Below are 24,350 nucleotides of genomic sequence, written 5' to 3' on the forward strand. Positions count from 1 at the left end.
TAGTGGTTCTCCCAGCACAGTTTGAGATCTGAGAACAGACAGACTACCTCCTCAAGTGGACCCCTGACCCCTGAGTAGCCTAACTGGGAGGCACCTCCCAGTAGGGGCCGACTGACACCTCATATGGCTGGGTGCCCCTCTGAGACAAAGCTTCCAGAGGAAGGATCAGGCAGCAACATTGGCCATTCTGCAATATTTGCTGTTCTGCAGCCTCCACTGGTGATACTCAGGCAAACAAGGTCTGGAGTGGACCTCCAGCAAACTCCAACAGACCTGCAGCTGAAGGTCCTGTTAGAAGGAAAACTAACAAACAGAAAGGACATCCACACCAAAACCCCATCTGTATGTCACCATCATCAAAGACCAAAGGTAGATAAAACCATAAAGATGGGGAGAAACTAGAGCAGAAAAGCTGAAAATTCTAAAAATCAGAGCGCCTATTCTCCTCCAAAGTAACGCAGCTCCTCGCCAGCAACAGAACAAAGCTGGACAGAGAATGACTTTGACAAGTTGAGAGAAGAAGGCTTCAAACGATCAGTAATAACAAACCTCTCCGAGCTAAAGGAGGATGTTCGAACCCATCGCAAAAAAGCTAAAAACATTCAAAAAAGAGTAGACGAATGGCTAACTACAATAAACAGCATACAGAAGACCTCAGGTACCCAATGGAGCTGAAAACCATGGCACGAGAACTATATGACACATGCACAAGCTTCAGTAGCCGATTTGATCAAGTGGAAGAAAGGGTATCAGTGATTGTAGATCAAATGAATGAAATGAAGTGAGAAGAGTTTAGAGAAAAAAGAGTAAAAAGAAATGAACGAAGCCTCTGAGAAACATGAGACTATGTGAAGAGACCAAATCTACGTTTGACTGGTATACCTGAAAGTGATGGGGAGAATGGAACCAAGTTGGAAAACACTCTTCAGGGTATAATCGAGGAGAACTTCCCCAACCTAGCAAGGCAGGCCAACATTCAAATTCAGGAAATACAGAGAACGCCACAAAGATACTCCTCGAGAAGAGCAACTCCAAGACACATAATTGTCAGATTCACCAAAGGTGAAATGAAGGAAAAAATGTTAAGGGCAGCCAGAGAGAAAGGTCGGGTTACCCACAAAGGGAAGCCCAACAGACTAACAGCGGATCTCTCGGCAGAAACTCTACAAGCCAGAACAGAGTGGGGGCCAATGTTCAACATTCTTAAAGTAAAGAACTTTCAATCCAGAATTTCATATCCAGCCAAACTAAGCATCATAAGTGAAGGAGAAATAAAATCCTTTACAGACAAGCAAATGCGGAGAGATTCTGTCACCACCAGGCCTGCCTTACAAGAGCTCCTGAAGGAAGCACTAAACATGGAAAGGAACAACCAGTACTAACCACTGCAAAAACATGCCAAATTGTAAAGACCATCATTGCTATGAAGAAACTGTACTGATTAGCGGGCAAAATAACCAGCTAACATCATAATGACAGGATCAAATTCACATATAACAATATTAACCTTAAAGGTACATGTGCTAAATGACCCAATTAAAAGACACAGACTGGCAAATTGGATAAAGAGTCAAGTCCCATCAGTGTGCTGTAGTCAGGAAACCCATCTCACATGCAAAGACACACATACACTCAAAATAAAGAAATGGAGGAAGATCTACCAGGCAAATGGAAAGCAAAAAAAAGCAGGGGTTGCAATCCTAGTCTCTGATAAAACAGACTTTAAACCAATAAAGATCAAAAGAGACAAAGAAGGACATTACATAATGGTAAAGGAATCAATTCAACAAGAAGAGCTAACTATCCTAAATATATATGCACCCAATACAGGAGCACCCAGATTCATAAAGCAAGTCCTTAGAGACCTACAAAGAGACTTAGACTTCCACACAATAATAATGGGAGACTTTTAACACCCCACTGTCAACATTAGACAGATCAACGAGACAGAAAGTTAACCAGGATATCCAGGAATTGAACTCAGCTCTGCACCAAGCAGACCTAATAGACATCTACAGAACTCTCCACCCCAAATCAACAGAATATACATTCTTCTCAGCACCACATCGCACTATTCCAAAATTGACCACACAGTTGGAAGTAAAGCACTCCTCAGCAAATGTAAAAGAACAGAAATTATAACAAACTATCTCAGACCACAGTGCAATCAAACTAGAACTCAGGATTAAGAAACTCACTCAAAACCACTCAACTACATGCAAACTGAACAACCTGCTCCTGAATGACTACTGGGTACATAAAAAAATGAAGGCAGAAATAAAGATGTTCTTTGAAACCAATGAGAACACAGACACAACATACCAGAATCTCTGGGACACATTTAAAGCAGGGTGTAGAGGGAAATTTGTAGCACTAAATGCCCATAAGAGAAAGCAGGAAAGATCTAAAATTGACACCCTAACATCACAATTAAAAGAACTAGAAGAGCAAGAGCAAACACTTCAAAAGCCAGCAGAAGGCAAGAAATAACTAAGATCAGAGCAGAACTGAAGGAGATAGAGACACAAAAACCCTTCAAAAAATCAATGAATCCAAGAGCTGGTTTCTTGAAAAGATCAACAAAATTGACGGACTGCTAGCAAGACTAATAAAGAAGAAAAGAGAGAAGAATCCACTAGATGCAATAAAAAATGATAAAGGGGATATCACTACTGATCCCACAGAAATGCAAACTACCATCAGAGAATACTATAAACACCTCTACGCAAATAAACTAGAAAATCTAGAAGAAATGGATAAATTCCTGGACACATACACTCTCCCAAGACTAAACCAGGAAGAAGTTGAATCCCTGAATAGACCAATAACAGGCTCTGAAATTGAGGCAATAATTAATAGCGTACCAACCAAAAAAAGTCCAGGACCAGACGGATCCACAGCTGAATTCTACCAGAGGTACAAAGAGGAGCTGGTACCATTCCTTCTGAAACTATTCCAATCAACAGAAAAAGAGGGAACCCTCTCTAACTTATTTTATGAGGCCAGCATCATCCTGATACCAAAGCCTGGCAGAGACACAACAAAAAAAGAGAATTTTAGACCAATATCCTTCATGAACATTGATGCAAAAATCCTCAATAAAATACTGGCAAACCAAATCCAGCAGCACATCAAGAAGCTTATCCACCATGATCAAGTTGGCTTCATCGGTGGGATGCAAGGCTGGTTCAACATACGTAAACCAATAAACATAATCCATCATATAAACAGAACCAAAGACGAAAACCACATGATTATCTCAATAGATGCAGAAAAGGCCTTTGACAAAATTCAACAGCCTTCATGCAAAAAACTCTCAATAAACTAGGTATTGATGGGATGTATCTCAAAATAATAAAAACTGTGACAAACCCACAGCCAATATCATACCGAATGGGCAAAAACTGGAAGCATTCCCTTTGAAAACTGGCACAAGACAGGGATGCCCTCTCTCACCACTCCTATTCAACATAGTATTGGAAGTTCTGGCCAGGGCAATCAGGCAGGAGAAAGAAATAAAGTGTATTCAATTAGGAAAAGAGGAAGTCAAACTGTCCCTGTTTGCAGATAACATGACTGTATATTTAGAAAACCCCATCGTCTCAGCCCAAAATCTCCTTAAGCTGATAAGCAACTTCAGCAAAGTCTCAGGATACAAAATCAATGTGCAAAAATCACAAGCATTCCTATATACCAATAACAGACAAACAGAGAGCCAAATCATGAGTGAACTCCCATTCACTATTGCTACAAAGATAATAAAATACCTAGGAATCCAACTTACAAGGGATGTGAACGACCTCTTCAAGGAGAACTACAAACCACTGCTCAAGGAAATAAAAGAGGACACAAACAAATGGAAGAACATTCCATGCTCATGTGTAGGAAGAATCAATATCGTGAAAATGGCCATACTGCCCAAGGTAATTTATACATTCAATGCCATCCCCATCAAGCTACCAATGACTTTCTTCACAGAATGGGAAAAAACTACTTTAAAGTTCATATGGAATGAAAAAAGAGCCCGCATTGCCAAGACAATCCTAAACCAAAAGAACAAAGCTGGAGGCATCATGCTACCTGACTTCAAACTATACTACAAGGCTACAGTAACCAAAACAGCATGGTACTGGTACCAAAACAGAGATGTTGACCAATGGAACAGAGCAGAGGCCTCAGAAATAATACCACACATCTACAACCATCTGATCTTTGACAAACCTGACAAAAACAAGAAATGGGGAAAGGATTCCCTATTTAATAAATGATGCTGGGAAAACTGGCTAGCCACATGTAGAAAGCTGAAACTGCATCCCTTCCTTACACCTTAAACAAAAATTAATTCAAGATGGATTAAAGACTTAAATGTTAGACCTAAAATACATAAAAACCCTAGAAGAAAACCTAGGCAATACCATTCAGGACATAGGCATGGGCAAAGACTTCACGACTAAAACACCAAAAACAATGGCAACAAAAGCCAAAAGTGACAAATGGGATCTAATTAAACTAAAGAGCTTCTGCACAGCAAAAGAAACTCCATCAGAGTGAATATGCAACCTACAGAATGAGAGAAAATTTTTGCAATCTACCCATCTGACAAAGGGCTAATATCCAGAATCTACAAAGAACTTAAACAAATTTACAAGAAAAAATCAAACAACCCAATCAAAAAGTGGCCAAAGGATATGAACAGATACTTCTCAAAAGAAGACATCTATGCAGCCAACAGACACGTGAAAAAATGCTCATCATCACTGGCCATCAGAGAAATGCAAATCAAAACCACAATGAGATACCATCTCATACCAGTTAGAATGGCAATCATTAAAAAGTCAGGAAACAACAGGTGCTGGAGAAGATGTGGAGAAATAGGTACACTTTTAAACCGTTGGTGGGAGTGTAAACTAGTTCAACTATTGTGGAAGACAGTGTGGCAATTCCTCAAGGATCTAGAAGTAGACATACCATTTGACCCAGCCATCCCATTACTGGGTCAAAACCCAAAGGATTATAATTCATGCTGCTATAAAGACACACGCACATGTATGTTTACTGTGGCACTATTCACAATAGCAAAGACTTGGAACCAACCCAAATGTCTGTCAATGATAGACTGGATTAAGAAAATGTGGCACATATACACCATGGAATACTATGCAGCCATAAAAAAGAATGAGTTCATGTCCTCTGTAGGGACATGGATGAAGCTGGAAACCATCATTCTGAGCAAACTATCGCAAGGACAGAAAACCAAACACTGCATGTTCTCACTCATAGGTGGGAAGTGACCAATAAGAACACTTGGACACAGGATGGGGAACAGCACACACCGGGGCCTGTCATGGGGTGGGGGCAGGGGGGGACGGATAGCATTAGGAGATATACCTAATGTAAATGACGAGTTAATGGGTGCAGCACACCAACATGACACATGTATACATATGTAACAAACCTGCATGTTGTGCACATGTACCCTAGAACTTAAAGTATAATAAAAATAAATAAATAAATAAATAAATAAATGAAGTATCAAGAGACCAGGGATGGTGAATCATGCCTGTAATCCTAGCACTTTGGGAGGCTGAGGCAGGAGGATCACTTGAGCCCAGCAGTTTGATACCAGCCTGGGCAACATAGGCTGACCCCATCTCTATAGAAAATTTTTAAAAATTAGCCAGGTATAGTGGTGAATGTCTCAGCTACTCAGGAGGCTGAGGCAGGCAGATCGCTTGGCCCTGGGAGGTCAAGGCTGCAGTGAGCCCTGACAGTGCCACTGCACTCCAGCCTGGGCAACAGAATGAGACTCTGTCTCAAAAAAAGAAAAAATTAAGTATATAGGACCAGAAATAAGAATACTTACAGTTTTAAAAGGAACTGAGTGACAACTAGCATTCCCTAACTACATTGGGAGGAAGAAGGGAAGGCAAATAGAGGTATGAACATTAAATTCTTGTCCACCACAGCAAGAAAATACTATCTAACATTATTACCCAACATTGACAAATCAAGATATGGATAGTGTCTGAACAGGGCCACATCAATTCCTTCCCTCCCTGTATGTGCAAAATGTTCCTCGTATCAAGAGGTGGTCTTATTTCCTACCTCTCAAGTCTGAACTGCCCTTAGCAACTCACTTGATAAATAGAATATACTGGAATTACCTATGTAGTAAGTCTTCTGAAGCCAGGTCCTAAGAAGTCTTGCGGCTTCCTCCTGGGTCTCTTGGAACAATTACTCTTGAAATGTTCTTCAGAACGCAATTATGAGGCTGTGAGAAGCCCAAGCTACATGGAAGGACCACATATAGATACTCTCCCACTGAACTCCTACCAATGAGCCTTTAGATAATTCCAGCCTCAACTGCCATTTAACAGCACCCACATGAGACGTCAAGCAAGACTGCCCAACTGGCTTGCTTTCTCCTTTCATTTTTTAAAAATATAATTAAGAACTTACGAGTCAATGGATTTCAATCAACCACAGTCATTATTCTAACTGATGATCAAAATGTCACATTTTAAGCCAACAGAAGAGCCTTCATATTGGATCTTGTGTCCTTCTGACATAGTCCCATTAGTCTTTGATAGGTTCCTTGCTTTCTGACCCAAGATTTCCAGAACCACTTCAATATGTAAAATGAAAACTTAAATTTTAGTTTTGATCACATTTTTATAATATACATATTATATATTTATATGAGAAATGCTGTTTTTGACATACGCATAAACACATATGTATATAGGAAAAAAGTACATTCCTAAATGTAAATATTAAGTAAGTAAATAATATAGTTATATAGGTTGTGAGATTGGGGCATCATTTTTTCTTTTTGCTTGTCAATGTTTCCTAATCCTCAAATAAAAATGAATTACCTAAAATAGCTTTTTTAAATGGCCTCTGCTAAAACATTATTTATCTCAGCTTTTTATTTACAATATTGCTTTTAGGGAATATTGCTTCCAATATTGCTTTTGGAAACCACTGATTTCCAAATGCATTCTTTTATGGTTCTCTTTCTACCTTCTGAGTTATCCTTTGCCTGATCATCCTTCTTCTGGTCCCTGACCCTGACTGCACTGCCCTTTACACAAACCTTCATTTCTAATGGCATATGGGCCACTTTCCCCTGGGATAGCCATACATCTCCAAAAACCTCTTAACATCTCACAGTATCTCTCCAAACTGCTTCTCCCATTTCCTTCCATGGTGTCATCTTCCTCTAGTGCTCTGGATCATTTCGGTCTTTTCTTTCCCTTCCTTCTCTGAAATCCAAATTAGATACTGTGCTCTACTCACTGCAAAATGACTCAGATTTGTTTCTTCCTCATTAATATAACCACCACTATAACCATCAAAATTAGCTTCTTTGTAATCTGTCACCTATATTACTTCAAGCACCTCCTAAAAGATATCCTCTTCCCCAATCAGATTTTTTTCTGCATATCATCATCAGCTTTATTTTTCTAACATGCCAACTGTATCAAGTTATTTTCTGGCTAAAGATCCTACAACCATTCCGTGAAAAGCAAAAATGCAGGGCTGGTGAGTCTGAATTTTCACTCCACCTATCAGCTGGCCCTATCTTACTCATCCATATGTACAACCATCACCCATGTCTACACAAATTCCATACCCTGACACCCCAAGTCCTCAGTATCACCCATGAAGATCTGACATCTCCTCAGTGACTTTCCTCAAAATGTTTTCTAACCTAGAAAGCCTTCCCTACTTTTTTTTCCAACCTAAATATGCATATTTTTTAAGGCTGGGTTTAAATCCCATCTATCTCAAAAGCTCTCTTAGAAAATTCAAAAAGGCATAAATATACATATGAACATTTATGTAAAACTTATATAAACTGCAAGAATATACATCAAGTACTATCAGTAGTTATCTCTGGAGAATCAGACCTAGAAAACATTATACTTACTAAGCCCAGTATTTCTACAAACTCAATTTTTTTTTACAAACATCTATATTCAGAAGAAAAATTAACAGAAATTAACACAAAGATCTTTCCATTCCTTAAATTACTACGGTATTACTGATTGATCCCTGGATGACATTTTAATTTTTAAATAGTATCTTATATTTAAATCTTACATCCCTAATTGAAACCACTCATTCTATCCTATTGCTATCCCCTATCCCCCACCCTCCTTAGCTCAAAATCTCTGTAATACCTGGTTGATCCTGCCAGTAGGAAAAAAAGAAAAATAAAAAAATCTTAAAAAAAAAAAACCTCTGTGAGTCACACTGGGGTGCAGAACTATGCTTCAGTAATCTTGAGTCTATATTTTCTGATCCTGTACCCGTCAATATATCAATGACTCTGGGCCCATTTAATCCAATGACAGATAGCATCACATGTGACACATACATCCATCAGCATAGGTGGCCATTAGGTAAGATTCAGGTTATGCATAATTCCTTGTTACTTTATCCTTTTCTCTCCTATTCAAGAAAACCTACTCTAAAATACAAATGAGATAGATGCTATTAAAGGGATAGGATTAAATCTTCCTATAATATTTTTAAATAATTACAAATTCTGATACTTTATTGTTGGTAAATTATGGCAAAACTCACAAGTTATTTATGGTTAGTGTGGTGTCTCCACTCTGTCATCTACCTTTAAGGAGCTTTGCATAGAGTAAAATCTACATTTGCCATGGCCTCTGCATGACTGTGAGGGGAAACAAAACAGGATTTTTCTGATCCCTTCCGCAGCTTAAAAGAAAATTCTCCTTTTAGCAAGCGATTATGGAAGTCTGGATTTTCTTACTATGGGAAATTTTTCTACCAGCTAAGAGTGGCTAAGACCAGAGGTTTAGAAGGTAGGGGGGAAAAGAGAACTAAATTATGCACCTACTACTGCTAGTATGGTACTAAATACTGACTGTTCTACCACCAAAGGCCTGGACAGAAATGGGCACCCTTTCCCTACTATACTACACTGCACTGCACTGCACTGCACTACACTACACTACACTACGACTATATGTTGGTAGGAAATAAGTTCTGGGCATCCCAAATTGGAATCCTGTGTAAAAACGTGACTGTGTTCTATAGTGACAATGATGGGGCATTTTTTAACAGGTAATAGACTGACCCAGAGTCTCAAGCACATTTCAATTGTGCTTGAGACTCTGGGTCAGTCTATTACCTATTAATGGAAACCGTTTCAGGGTACCATCAACCTAGAATTGAGGTTTGGAAACAAAATCTATTACTATGTTTAATAATTATTTGCTTAATTGTAATCATTCAAGGTTTTTGATTATCTGCTTATAAGACAGAGATGAAGGTTTGAGCTAACACACAGGATTGGACTGCCAAATGAGACTCATGTGAAACAGTGTTCCTACCTAGCATGAAGCTCTACTAAATGTTACAAAGATAGAGACCATCAAATAATTCAAATGAAGCAGAGAGAGGTCTGGGACATCAAGGGCCACTGGCAACCCAGTTATTTATTTCTTTGCTGTGTGCCTACATGACATTCTCCAATGAGCTGTGCCTTATAGATACTGGGTTCTCTTTACTATAGGTAATCCTTACCCAGGGACACACTGCTAAGGGCATTTCAGAGTTAATGTTTCTTCTTCCTAACAAACATCAGTACTCTATTTATCCTAAGTCCTGTTGACAAGGAGATTAGACTGGGCCACGTGCCTTCTTTTTCTCCCCTCCTGTCCCCCAAGGAAGTGAATGGATTGGCAGGTCAGCTGCTTTCACCTCTTCCTCCTAGGGTTACTTAAGAACTTGGTGACATAACTTAGCTTATTGTTAATTCCCCCATTGTCTAGTTCTCTTGCATTAGAACTAAATCAAATCATTTCAACAAAACAGGTGCATCACAGAATCTCAGAATTAGAATAGAACCTTAAAGATTATTTAGTGCAAGCTCCTACCTAAAGCTTCTGCTGATTGTATCTACTTTTATATCTATCTGATTAAAGCTATCTTATGGTAGAATAGCCACTTTAAAAGGCCTTTCCATTGTGATAATCTTCCAATCACTGAGGATGTCTTTCTTCCACAAAATAGAAGTCTCCCCTACCTCTCTTTACCACCCCATTGGTCCTAGTCCCAACATCAGAATCAATCCAGAATAAGTCTATTCCCCCTTCCACTTAGTAGTCCTTTCACATTTCCAGGGACATTTCAAGGCCATCATGTCCTTCTAGTTCTTAGCTTTTCTAGGCTGACATCTCCAGGTCCTTCAATTGTTTGTTATAAGACAATAGCTACCTAATCTAATATCTCCTCTCTACAATTAACTAGCAGCTCTCTTCCAGATACATGCAAGTTTAGGGACTTCAGATGATGATGGTCTTGGATGTGGTCTGACCAGGCAAACTACGTGTGAATTGGATACCATGCCTCCTCTAATAGAATCTAAATTTGAAAAAGCTTTCTGTTTTAGCAGATGTGATAAATTGGCATAACTGAGATGCAGTCATCTACCACCTCCAGGTCATTCTTTATCCTTATGCATCGTTGAACCTAAATGCAAAACTTAACATTTATCACTATTAAGTTCCACCCATTTGTTTCAGTTTATAGTTACGATGAAGCCTTTCTAAAAATGTAATAACATTGTCCAATATGTTATTAGTTCTCCTTCCTAACTTTGTTTCAGTTATCTCATAAGCTTGCTTTAACTTTTTTATTATGGTAAAATATATATGACATAAAATTTACCCTTTTGACAACTTTTAAGTGTACAATTCAGTGGCATTAAGTACATTCATTTTGTTATACAACCATCACAACCATCCATCTCCAGAACTTTCCATATTCCCAAATGGAAACTCTGTACCATTAAACAATAATTCCCCATTATCCCTTCTGCCCAGCCAGGATCACATCACTGCACTCCAGCCTGGTGACAGAGCAAGACTCCATCTCAAAAAAAAAAAAGAAAATAAATAATAATAATATGGTGGGCTTGGAAATTGATGCATATTGAATGATTTTCAAGTTTAAATGTTTTCCAAATATATTCTAACTCATTATCTAAAGGCATGGTTTAATTGGAGATAGAAGGTGATTCACAAGGAACACATACACAAAAAAATGAAGGCTATCAATGTAGTCAGAAAGGGTGTACAAAGGAGGGTAGTTTGTCCTTAAAAATTGGGGATTAAAGCATAAATGTGTTCATTTCTCTTAGAATAAGAGATCGGCTTGTCAGGTTTTCCTTGATAATTAGTATCCTGCTCCAGGGGTGAAAGATGAGTATCAGGAAAAAAGGCTGTAGGATTTGTACCTCTCTATATAGACAGAAGAGGATTCATTAAGCTCTAAATTACTCTGCCAGAGAATTTTAAAATGACAGTAAATATAGTAGAAAGATACAAAAATAGCAATCAAGACATTATATAACCCATAATACCTTAAATTCCAAAGAATCTTACTTTTCAACTATTTCTTCAGTAAGGATACATTTTAAAACTACAGGGAACTTGCTTCTATTCATCACTTTAAGTTTTACTTTGTTTTAATAACAAAATCATTTAAGAAAAAAAGCTTACTGCAAACAGCTTAAATGGTTACATAAGTATTAAGTGAAAGTGCTTTCCAAATACAAGTTCTCATTATTGCATAAGTGATAAGAATTTCATGATCATTTACCCCCCCCAAAATTATAATTATTATTATTTTTGTTAGCTTTACTTGGAATAACAAAATGCACAAAATGACCTGGGAATTCACTGCATAGAAAAAAACCTTCCTATAGTCAATGAGTAACTACTGTAAGATTGGTAAATAACATAGGATCCTTATAGCATCTGTTAACATTCATCATTTGATCTAACTTTTCCTATTTTGTTTCCCTATGAATAGATTCACTTTAAAAGACAAATTTTAAACTATAACAATAGAACACAGACATATCAAAAAAGCAACCATCTTTATGGAAAAAATTGCAGTTGCAATATCTACCTTGAGCTTGTTGGTATATTTATGTTGAAAAACAACTGATTCTAGAGAAACCTAACAAACACACAAGGAATATAAAGTTGCTAGTTTACATATGTATATGTAGAAATTTTAGATATATAATTTAATATGCTTTACTGCCTGAGATCTGTTGGAAGAATCCTCTATTAACCTTGGTCTTGGAATTCTGAAAAAGTCTGAGCAAGATTTCTCCACTGCTCCAACCTACTTAAATGTAATTATGTATATGTAATTGCACATGGAATTAAACAGAAAAGAAATATTTTCGCTGGCTCATACTCTTTGCTGTTAAATCATAAATGCATCTAGAAATACACACAAATATCTATAGCTACACAATCCTGAAGGTTTTAAATGGAAATTCAAAGAATTAGGGTCATTTGTCTGTCTCAAAATCTATGAATACAAACAGACACACCAACACCAACACAGACACACATAAAGGTATTATTTTAGTTAATACACAAGATAGCATATCACAAAAGCAATCCCTGAATGCATCTGGAGATGGTCTTTAAAAACTAAGAATTGTATGTTTAGATTTATGTTCACCTTTACATCGCTATTCCCAATCTTGTCTGCTAGTTAGGCTACAAAAAATCCTGGAACTCACCAGTACAAGGTAGTATGCATACAGGGACGCACAATGATGCATTATAAAAAATTTGTCACCAATCACTTTCCAATACAAAATTATAATGGACAAATCTGTAAGAAAGAAAAGTGAGTAAGGTATTACATAAGAAGAAAGTTGCACTGTTTTTCAAATCTATTGAACTCTTTCTCCTGCCAACTCATCACTGTCCACTCTGAGCCCACGGCACTTTGTTCATCCCTCAGTTACTCTGATTATCTACTTTACCATAAAATCTCTGCTCCTATATGCCTGTCTCATCCACTGTGGCTCCTCTAAGACAAGGGCCAGGTTGTGAGCATCTTTAAACCCTCAGAATCTAGCACAAGGCCTGGCATGTAGGTTGGTGCAAAAGTAACTGTGATTTTTGCCATTATTTTTAATCACAAAAACTGCAATTACTTTTGTACCAACCTAATCATACGTAATATAATATTTGTTGAAAGCATAAATGAATAACTTGTTTCCAGAGTTAAAATAAACAAAAAATATTATTGAATAGAAATAATTTTAAATAAGCTTAAGTGACTGATTTTTGTCACTACAATAATTCAAACAGAGATAAGATGGTCATAGGGAAGGTACAAAATGACCAACTCATTTATAAAACAAATCGTACAAAAAATATTTTAAAAATAAAAAAGAATGCAATTAAATACTAATTCAAAATAGTGACGCCACCAAAAACTATAACTATTAAAAAGAAAAACAAAGAAAAAAGCTTACTTCTGCAAATTTTACAAAAACAACACAAAACCATGACTACTGGAACACATTTCAAGAACTCTTGCAAGTGAGGGACCCTAAAAGTTAAACTTCGTTAGTTTCACAGTCATTACACTTAAGAGCCTCATTAGGACAAAGAGGGACCATATCCTTGCTGATAAAAAATGTCCAGGCCTCAGTTGTTTGAGGCATCACTCTGTAACTCTGATCTTCAGTGAGAAACAGAAAACCATTTCATGAAAAGACGTTTCATGTTCTACCATCATGGGAGGTATTTTTTTCCTCTGTATGCTTCCTAAATGCTATCTCTCAAATAAACCAAAAGCATAGACTATGTATTCTTTGTATAATTCCGTGAGTAGTTTACAAAGAATTAGACAATAAAACAACATCTCACATACCAGAAATGAGGTAGCCTGAGGCAATAGCAATATTCACGTTTGCAAGTGATGGACCACCCCTGAAAAAAAAAAAAAAGGTTCCTTTTTAAAGTATATAGATTGTAGATGACCGCTACTTCTTTTTTCTATAGAGATTTAAATATAATGAAATTGCTTTCTATAGATTCTCAAATGGTAAGCTGTCATCTTCAAATAAAATTGCAAAACACACAATGACAGTTTAGCCAAACTGTGACGCATCATGTGGTACTGGTGTTAGCAGTAAGGTAACTACTGCTGTTATCTTACATAGTAAGATAGTTACAAAGTGAACTACTAGTGAAAGTAACACTAACTAAAATAGCTGGACTACAAATATTTAATAGAAAGATTTAGCACAAGTTGTGCCTTCTTTACAAATTTTGATCTGTAAATATAACTGGGAAAATTTGACCTGGAGTAAATCATGACATAAAATTCAAATCAAAAATTATGTTAAAGTTTGATAAGGCAAAACTTGAACAATTAATCAAATCTTTGTTACGAAATTTACTTCCCAAAAGAACTGGTTTTATTTTGCTGATGGTCATGTTAGTAAAATGAAAATGAAAATTTTTAAAAAGCTAGAAATTTTGTAGGTAGACTATTTAAAAACCTAGTCATGGAATTAAATTCAATAAATTAATTCTCTTTGAAAAACAGCATCCCAATGAAAATGTATCAATACTGATATTATCCTTATGGGAATAATTTTATATTTATGAATAGAAAAACATCCTTGCAGTCAAATGGTGGTGGTCAAAAGAAAAGGCTAAATTGCCCTACATCCCCCGGAGCCCACAACTACCTCATCTCAGTGCAGTGCTTCTTCAAACATGCCTGCTCTCTCAAACTAAGCTGAACTAAGCCTTCTCATATAACACCAGGAAACAGTTTGCAAAATTTCTGCCATTGGAATGACATTTAAATTTTTCTAAAAGGACCATCTTACATGTTATCCTATTACTGCTGAACACAGTTATTATTAGTGCATTAGTGCTTCAAATCCTGTGGTACTAAATTCCTATCACATGGCCATCTGTAACTCTCATTTCATCGCTTTGATATCAAATGAGTCAAACATAAATTGGAGACAAAAAAGTCTTAAGTAGATATTATCCAAGTTGACCACCCTACCTCAATAATGATTTATTTTTCTTCAGAACTGTGACTACAATAACTTGGCTTTACTCATTAACACAGTAAAAATGTTTAAATTATCATCATATTCTCCTTGTTTGGGATAACAATTGCTACACTAAGGCAAAATGGCCTTCATTTGTGCTCAAATCTAAAATAAATCATTTAAATGCACTTTGCTAGAATGTCTGAGCACAAGCATTTTAATAAGGCATATACGATCAATATGTTTTCTGTTTTAAAGTAAGTGATGTTCTTATAAATAATTAATATCAAAACATAAATGAAATTGGCAATCTCAGAAAAAGAAACAGCTTACCAAAGTGGATCAGCTTTAGTAGCCTCATCGAATAAGAAAATGTACAGGCCAAAAATACCAACCACCAAAGAATGGCATGTGGATACTACCCTGAAATTAAACAAAATACACACAAAGATTTTAGATTCTTTGCAATAAAATTTAATTCTGACAAGACACAGAACATTCTGAACAAGTTATACCTGGAAGCATTTATATACAGGGGTGGAGTATAACGGAGAGTATAATGCAAAATTGCCATTTCTTGCCATTTAGAAATCCAAAGGCCACAGCTTTACTTTGGAATAAAGAAGGAGGAAGATACCAAGGCCTACAATTTCCTGCTAGAGAACTGGTGAATCACTTATTGGTTAAAAGTTCTAAGACAGATAGATGCATACATGATGATGCAGCTGACAGACTTTTGTGCAGACAGATGGCAACTGGCAAGGCCACTACCCTTGGCTCCAAGCTCCAGCCCCAACAGCATCAATGCAGGATAAGTTTCCTGCTCCAATCAGCTGGGAATGACTTCCAGATCTACTGGCTTTAACAAACTCCATATCCTTAAAACAATTCGAATGGATCATGATATGAAGATTTATTATCCTGGGAGGCTTCAGTTTGTAAAGTACGTTGACATGCACTATTGCACTTGATTCTTGTAACACATTTGTAAGAAAACAAGGGTAGCTATTATTAGTCCCTCTTTATCATTATTATGAAAACATTTCTAAATAGAAAAATTGAGGACATAAATTTATACAGAAAATTTGTTTTTAAAAGAAACACCCAAGTGAAAGCACAATGTTCTCAAGATCCAGGTCAAGTTTTCTTGTATATAAGGAATAAGTTTAACATAAAAACCATAAGTTTCTATGAATATACCTTGTTAATAAATTTAATGATGTGACTAATTCCCAAGCTCTATGTTACTTAGAGAACTATACTTAGGATACTGTGTATTCATCCATACAATAAAGTTTTTTTACCCAACAATTTCAGATTTCTCACATCTTTATTGAGAAGTTCACAAGTAATGAAACTTCTTTTCATTAGGATAAAAAATGAGAGGTACAGCAAAGTTTTCTCTCTAAAAATTACTGGTGTGCAATAAATTTTTCTCTACAGTATGATCCCAAATCTTTAGAAGTAAGTAAAATATATCAACTAATATTAGGTTTGGTATCAGAAAATTTCATTGTAACTTTAGAAACCAATATACTTGACCTAATAGTGTGTTACAAAATAGATGTATCATGCTAAATCAAGCCATATTTTAAATAAGCAAAGATTCTCACCAATTTAAAGGCATTGACCAAGTATCATTTATAATACCTAAGAATCATTTTGAAATGTGAATAATTAATCCAATTTATCTGGTTTACAAGTCTATAATTTTCATGCCAAGCACACCTTGAGCACAGGATAAAAATGTAAATTCCTTGGCCGGGCATGGTGGCTCACACTTGTAATCCCAGCACTTTGGGAGGCCAAGGTGGGCGGGTCACCTGAGGTCAGGAGTTTGAGAGCAGCCTGGTCAACATGGTGAAATTCCATCTCTACCAAAAATACAAAAATTAGCTGGGTATGGTGGTACACACCTGTAATCCCAGCTACTCGGGAGGCTGAGGCACAAGAATCACTTGAACCTGGGAGGCAAAGGTTTCAGTGAGCGGAGATTGCACCACTGTACTCCAGCCTGGGCAACAGAGCGACACTCTGTCTCAAAAAAAAAAAAAAAATTAAATTCCTTGATATAAAATAAAATACTCCATTTAAATGGTCATACAGCCCACTCTCTATTGCTATTCAAAAATTATATAAAATTAAAAAATATATAATCTCTCTTACAAACTTGTTTTACTGTTTGGTAACCATAGTCAGAAAGCTCCCTTTTGAAAAACCTAACTTTTTATTTCTGACACTCAGGCCTCAGATTCACTTCTCTTTTGAGATGTTATGTGGTAAATGGAAAGCATTCTAAGCCCTCAGCTGATGGAAATGGTGTATGATTCAGTACAGAAAAGTTAAATATTACTTGGTCCAATCAAATATCTCCCTCTGTAATGAGGAGGAAAAACAAATACCCTGCCCTCACTCATACACTATTCTGTATTAAAAGTCTATACTATAAGTTTCAGAAACTTCTGTTAATAAAAATTTTATATTTTATTATTTAAAATCAGATTCCTAGCAAAGGAAAATTTAGATTCCTTAGTATCTAAAAAGAAATTCCAAGATATTACCCAAGATAAAATATTTCAATTTTTTTTCAAAGAGGGTGGAAAAGAAATGTTTGTGCATATAAAGGGATAGCACTCTAAGGAAATGATTAATGACCATTTTAGAATAGCAATTTTAAGTTACTAATCACAAGTAGTGTAAATATTGCCAACAGAAATTATATAACTCAGCTAAATTTTAGAGAAACATTTAAAAATTAGTAGTATTTCAACACAATAAGACTTTCGATGTGATAGGTAAGAAAGTGAATATAAGTAATTAAGAAAATTTTTTTACATTATAAGATGTAGCACCTGTAAGTATACACGTTTTCAGAAAAAGTAACAATTCAGTACAACAATTTTTCACTTTTAATTAAACTGTTGTCTCTCAAGTGAGCATTTCCAGTGATTTTTTTTTCCTCTATTTCTTTTTATACTAGATGGCTCAGACCACTCTCAACTCATGTTTAGAGACTCTTTCCTGATCACTAGAAAGAATTATGTGTGTTTACCTGTATGTTTCAAACTGGAGGCTGAATTTTAAGACATTTATACATATTTTACTCAAAATACAGCCTCCTTGTCCTACTTTGCACTCTCCACCTTACAGCTTAAGTCCTTTGTAAAAAAAGCTGGAGTGAGAAGCAGGAGCAAACTTGAGAAAAAAAGAAAACACCACTGAATACCTAAATGAATTTTATATAATCCCAGACTCCTTTTTCAAATAGAAACTCAGTTTCCCAAATGGTATTTCCTGTGTCATAGAATGGCAGTGATAAGACTAGATAATGCAAAATATTTTTCAATTTCATTTCATTTTCATCTTGGCTTCCATCTCTCTGTACCCTTTCCTATTTCTCTGACTTGCAGCTACCTAACATTCAAATGCCTTTACCTATCCTAACCACAGGAAAGAGGAAATGAAAATAGTTCAACATTTAATCAGAGAACGTATGTACCCCCTTCTCTTTCCTACCATTCCATCTATCTTCATATGTTAGAAAAGATTTTTTAAAGTAATGGTATCTCTAGTATAACGCATTTGAACAATATTTTTGTGCTAGTCTTAAGACAAAATAATCATACTGCTTATTTTTTGAAAATATGTGGAGAAATAATTCTTGCTTTTTGGGTGAAAAGAACTTTGACATGTATGAACCGGATACATCACTGTAAAGTACAAAAAAAAAACAACTAGAGTCTTATTAAATTCACAGTCTGAATCATAAAAGTAGATGCCTGCAAAACAATTTGGTTCAAAGGGAATTTCAAATCAAATATGACCATTCTCAAATAAATACTCAGACACTGACAGAATTTCTTGAATTTTAAAAGGAAATTTCAATGAAAGATAATTATAGCAAACTTTAGAGACTTGCTGAATCCATTTTATGGTTAGTATTAACTTCAACTAAATAGCAACAACAAAAAATACGGCCACGGCTGCTCTGACTCACTGAGGTTTACAAATGCACGGCGATGTTTGGGGACATAAAATGCTCTAAAGCACGTGAAGAAGTCATCAGAGCCATTTTGTGTTTGAAATGTTGTGAGATTAATAAGTTGTACACACACAAAAAAATTGCAACCAACTTTTTAAAACTCTGGCAGGGTGCAGTGGCTCACGCCTGTAATCCCAGCACTTTGGGAGGGCAAGGTGGGTGGATCACCTGAGGTCAGGAGTTCGAGACCAGCCTGGCCAACCTAGTGAAACCCTGTCTCTACTAAAAACACAAAAATTAGCTTGGCATGGTGGCGCATGCCTGTAATCCCAGCTACTCAGGAAGCTGAGGCAGGAGAATCACTGGAACCTGGGAGGCAGAGGTTGCAGCGAGCCAAGATTTCACCACTGCACTCCAGCCTGGGTGACAGAACGAGACTCTGTCTCAAAAAAAAAATAAACAAATAAAATAAAAATAAAAATAAAAAATAAAACTCCAGCAGATTTCTATATCAATAGATGTCTAATTCTTTCTCCATTTACTTTTCTGTTTAAAAAAAAAAACTAAAAAGAAATTTTTACTTTAAAATTATATAACAAAATAATAAATGCTGGAGGGCTCTAAATTATAATGCAAAGTTCATTATAAGATTCATATGCACTGACTGTACACTTTGTTCCCTGATGTGTAGAGTCTAACTGCCCCAGGTCTGGCTAAGTTGGCCAATACTGTATGGTATAAGCTACTCAAAAGTACAACTAATCTTTTCTTCCATCTTTGTTTCCAAAGAATATGTTTGTTATAAATATTTCAAAGAAGAACACGAAAGTACTAGTATTCATCCACAGTCAGCTGGAGTCTACTTCATCTTCACACACTTCCTCAGAAACTTAAGTAAATTTCTCCTAACATCTTTCAATATATGAATTCTTAAACTTTTTTTTGCATGAGATCATCTACTTGTTTTTCCTTTTATTTCTAAGATCAAATAAAAATTTGGCCTTACATTAGATCCTAAATGAAATACTTTTTTGAAATATTTTAAATAATTTTATCTCATAAACTAGTTTCTTGTCATCAATTACATTTTCATATGCTTTACCTTGAGTTCCATTCAATCTTCTTTTTGAAGCTGAGACTATTGAAACCTGGAGAAACTTTTGCTGAAAACCAGTAACTTACAAAGTAGAAAAGAAGCTGAAAGGTGAAAAAGCTGGTACAGGTAACACTGATGAGCAGTTTTGTGTTGATCTCCATATTTCTTCAACCTGTTAAGATAAATGACAGCTATAAATTGTTGTCTCATAATAAACCTAGAGTAATTTTTTAAAGAAATATGTCTTGTAATTTTAGTAATTTTTAAAATTTAGAACAAATGTAATATAAACTATAAGAATTTTTGACCTTTTGTATATTTCTTCACCTTTACCATCTATTTGTCATGTATCTTATGTCTGTTTTATCTTAAAGATCTCAATATTAGAGGTGTCATTTATAATTTTAACATCATGATATTCAAAATTATCTAAGTCTTAACATTAACAGAGAATTTCAAGTACTATAAGTAAAAACTATTCTTCTAATAATATTTCAATTAAATTTAGGACAAATCACTTGATTTCTTTATCCCTTAATTTCTCATCTATGATATGAAAGAGTTGGTTACATAATTTCTAAGAAACAATCAAGCCAAAAACCATAGAACTAACACTGCCTGTAATAACAAAACAAAAAATAATTCCATAATTAAAAAACTAATTTTGCAGCAGGACAAACAACATTTAAAACAAAATTAAAATCTTAAGAAGAACACAGTCTTAGCAAAGAGCCATTGCACTGTTGAGGCAAGACAATAGGGTCTGGAGGCAGGGAACCTAAGGCTGATTCATACTGACTTCCTAGAACTAAATCAAACAGAAAAGCCCAACTTTACACACCTAACTAACAAAATAACTGGAGGTTACTCACTTTGAAAACCCCTCCCTCACTTTTCTGAGTGGCAAATGGAAAACTGAAAGTACCTCTGATTGGTTGCTTTCCGCAACCAATCAGACATTTACATAGGAGTATAACTTTATAACTTAGTTTCAGCCTCTGACTGGTTGCTTTCCCCAACCAATCTGACTGACTGCCAGCCAAGTCTTCCTTTGCACAGAAGTGTAACTTCCCCTCCCCCCCGCCACGCCCCCAACCCCGCCTCCAGATGGAGTCTTGCTGTGTCCCCCAGGCTAGAGTGCAGTGGTGCGATAGATCTCAGCTCACTGCAACCTCCGCCTCCCGGGTTCAAGCAATTCTGCTGCCTCATCATCCCGAGTGGCTGGGATTACAGGCACGCACCACCACACTCGGCTAATTTTTGTATTTTTAGTAGAGACGGGGTTTCACCATGTTGGCCAGACTGGTCTTGAACTCCTGACCTCGTGATCTGCCCACCTCAGCCTCCTAAAGTGCTGGGATTACAGGCGTGAGGCATCACAACTGGCCTAGATTGTGGGCCACTACTTCATTTGCATGGGGTGTACAACAAGTGGCCAGTGGGAAACCTGTAGCAGGTATTTAAGCCCTAGAAAATTCTGTAACCGGGCTCTTGAGCCCCTATGGTAGGACCAACTTCCACCCTGTGGAGTGTACTTTCATTTTTAATAAATCGCTACTTTCGTTGCTTCATTCCTTCCTTGCTTTGTTTGTGCATTTTGTCTAATTCTTTGTTCAAAATGCCAAGAACCTGAACACCCTCCACCGCTAACACCGTCACTGCACAAATGAGAATTTAACTTTTAAAACATGCTGTTCAATCACACACATTCTTGGAGCAAAAGGCCTGCAGGGCTTTGTATCCCTTATTAAAAAAAAAAAAAAAAAAGATTTTTATAAAAGAGCTTCAGGTCTTAACTATCGAGTTAGCAGAAAGAATAGTACTATGCATATATGCACACTCAAAGTGTGTTTTCTATCTAATTGAGCTGAACTTTATTTGGCTCCTAAAAATCTCAGGAACATTCAGAGCAAAAAAAAAAAAAAGGCACTAAAGCATTTGCTCATATCCAGCAAATATAGCACTTCTATGGCTCCATCTTTGATAAAGCTGATTCTCAAATGAAAAAGAAATAAATCAATACACATTTCCAGCTGCCTAATGCAAAGAAATAAAGTCACCTACTGAAGTCAATTCACCAGAGAAAAGCCAAGTCATTGACTGCACTAGCAATAACCCCACTTCATTCCCTTCCGACCAGGATATCGTAATAAGAATCAATCTCCCACAGGGCCCCTTCCGTCAGAATTCATGTCTATAATGAATTCTTTCCTCATTCTTTGTGTGTATGTGTGTGTGTACTTGGTAAAAATATTGATATTACAATTCTTCTCTATGAGACTCCATTAACTTTACTGCTCTTTTACTTCTTTTTAATTCAACATATGTTTATTGGGTATTAAAATTTTAATTTGTGGTCTTTTAGCCTAGGTTTAATATTAACCAAACAATACATAAAAGTTTTGTACATAAATTAAGCATTACCATAATTTGCTAAGTGGGATGTAAGGAGAATAATGTTTTTCTAAGATTAAAGCAAATAGATATCTGGAGGCCAGATGGACACAAAATTGGAAAAAAAAATATAATCAGTAATCAGAAGAGAATGGAGAGTCTAATCTTAAATGTGAGGAGGTTTCCCCTGAAGACTTTCGTATGCTCTCTGCTGATCCTAGAGCAGAAGGTGGGCATGGGCTGCTCATTTAGTTTGTTAAAATTCAATGTATACAAAGCATTTATTTCATGAATGTTAAAAGGTGCCATAAAACATATCATACCTTATCCATTTTATGAATTTTTCATTTAACTAATGTATTTAAAAGCACTCAAAACAATTCACCGTTAAAAAATGTATCATCCCACCCTCGCCCAAAAATCGAGTTTTTAAGTCTTTGTTATACTGGATGAATATTATATTTTGAACAGAATTATTATCAGGTAAGACTTTGGGATATATGTTTAGAGTCTCCCTTTGGAAAAATGTTTCATTTAAAACTAAATAAAGAGCTCCATATATTCAAGCTGTGACTTCCATTAAAAGCTCAACAGATAGAAGCCAATTAAATTGCTCTACTCTCAGCTTTGCCTCTTAGTAAACAGCTGCTTGCTTAATCAGTCATGCCAAATCAAGAACTAATCTAGAGATCTTTACAAATTTCCCCAGAAAACCAAGGCTTCTGGTAGGAAGCAGCTACCCCTGTTCATTCACTTTAATGCATGAATCAGGCAAGAAAAATGGTAAAAAGTGATAAAACCAAAGGATGCTCATTACTAACATATATAAAGGGCCTGCAAGAGTTTGGTGATTATTAAGTACAGGAATATACAGTAAAACTGGAAAAGCAGACCTACTTCATATACCTCTACAGGTAGCTAGTAGCTGGCAGAAAGCTGGGATACTATTTGGCCTAGCGAAGAGCAGCTGAAACAGATAAGGGAAATACTTCTGTAGCAATTTACAAGAGCGTCTAGACATGAACTCTACATTATAATTAGTCCATCTTGATTCACAGGAATTGTGGACATCAAAGAAACTTTTCCAGAGACCTGTTGAATGAAATAATGTTTATACTTTTCATTCAAGGTGGTTTACATAAACTTTAATTGACATTGATTTCTTAGTAGGGAAAAACATGAAAAGGTCTGAAGTACAGTCATGCACTGCATAACGATGTTTCAGTCAATGACAGACCACATATACAATGGTGGTCTCATAAGATTACAATGGAGCTGAAAATTCCTATCACCTAGAGACGCTGTAGCCATCATAACACCGCAGCACAACACATTACTCATGTGTTTGGGGTGATGCTGGTGTAAATAAACCTACTGCACTGACAGTCATATAAAAGTCTAGCACATACAATTATGTGCAGTACATAATAGTTGACAATGATAATAAATGACTATGTTACTGGCTTAAGCATTTACTACACTATACTTTTTATCATGATTATACAGTGTATTCCTTCTATTTATTAAAAAACACACACACACACAATTAACTGTAAAACAGCCTCAGGAAAGTCCTTCAGGAGGCAGTCCAGAAGGAGGCATTGTTCTCATAGGAGATGACAGCTCCATGTGTGTTATTACCCCTGAAGACCTTCCAGTGGGACAAGATGTGGAGGACGACAATGATATTGATGGTTCTGACAGACCTAGGCTAATGTGTGTGTCTGAGTCTTCGTTTTTAACAAAAAAGTAATAAAATAATAATAACAATTGTAAAAATAGAAGAAAGCTTATAAAATAAGGATATAAAGAAAATCTTTTTCTACAGCCATACAATGGGTTTGTTTTCAGATAAGTGTTATTAAAAAGAATCAAAGGCTGGGTGCAGTGGCTCACGCCTGTAATCCCAGCACTTTGGCAGACCGAGGCTGGTGGATCACCTGAGGTCAAGTGTTCGAGACCAGCCTGGTCAACATGGTGAAACCCCATCTCTACTAAAT

At 36.2% G+C, this 24,350-nt stretch overlaps 1 protein-coding gene across 7 annotated transcripts in view; it reads right to left on the reverse strand.

Moving 5' to 3' along the window:
* The window catches only part of TLCD4 (TLC domain containing 4), a 113,141-nt gene that overhangs the window by 31,391 nt on the left and 57,400 nt on the right, over positions 1 to 24,350 (reverse strand). For all 7 annotated transcript variants that reach the window (XM_016922951.3, XM_054685135.1, XM_054685125.2 and 4 more), the window contains 4 exons: positions 19,963 to 20,128; positions 15,212 to 15,301; positions 13,735 to 13,793; positions 12,587 to 12,681 (listed from right to left, as the gene is read on the reverse strand). In XM_016922951.3, coding sequence (XP_016778440.1) covers positions 12,587 to 12,681; positions 13,735 to 13,793; positions 15,212 to 15,301; positions 19,963 to 20,117 — 399 coding nt within the window. In that variant the 5' untranslated portion in view covers positions 20,118 to 20,128. The remainder of the gene's footprint in view (positions 1 to 12,586; positions 12,682 to 13,734; positions 13,794 to 15,211; positions 15,302 to 19,962; positions 20,129 to 24,350) is intronic.

The sequence above is a fragment of the Pan troglodytes genome, chromosome 1, assembly GCF_028858775.2.
Source record: "Pan troglodytes isolate AG18354 chromosome 1, NHGRI_mPanTro3-v2.0_pri, whole genome shotgun sequence".
Taxonomy (NCBI): domain Eukaryota; kingdom Metazoa; phylum Chordata; class Mammalia; order Primates; family Hominidae; genus Pan; species Pan troglodytes.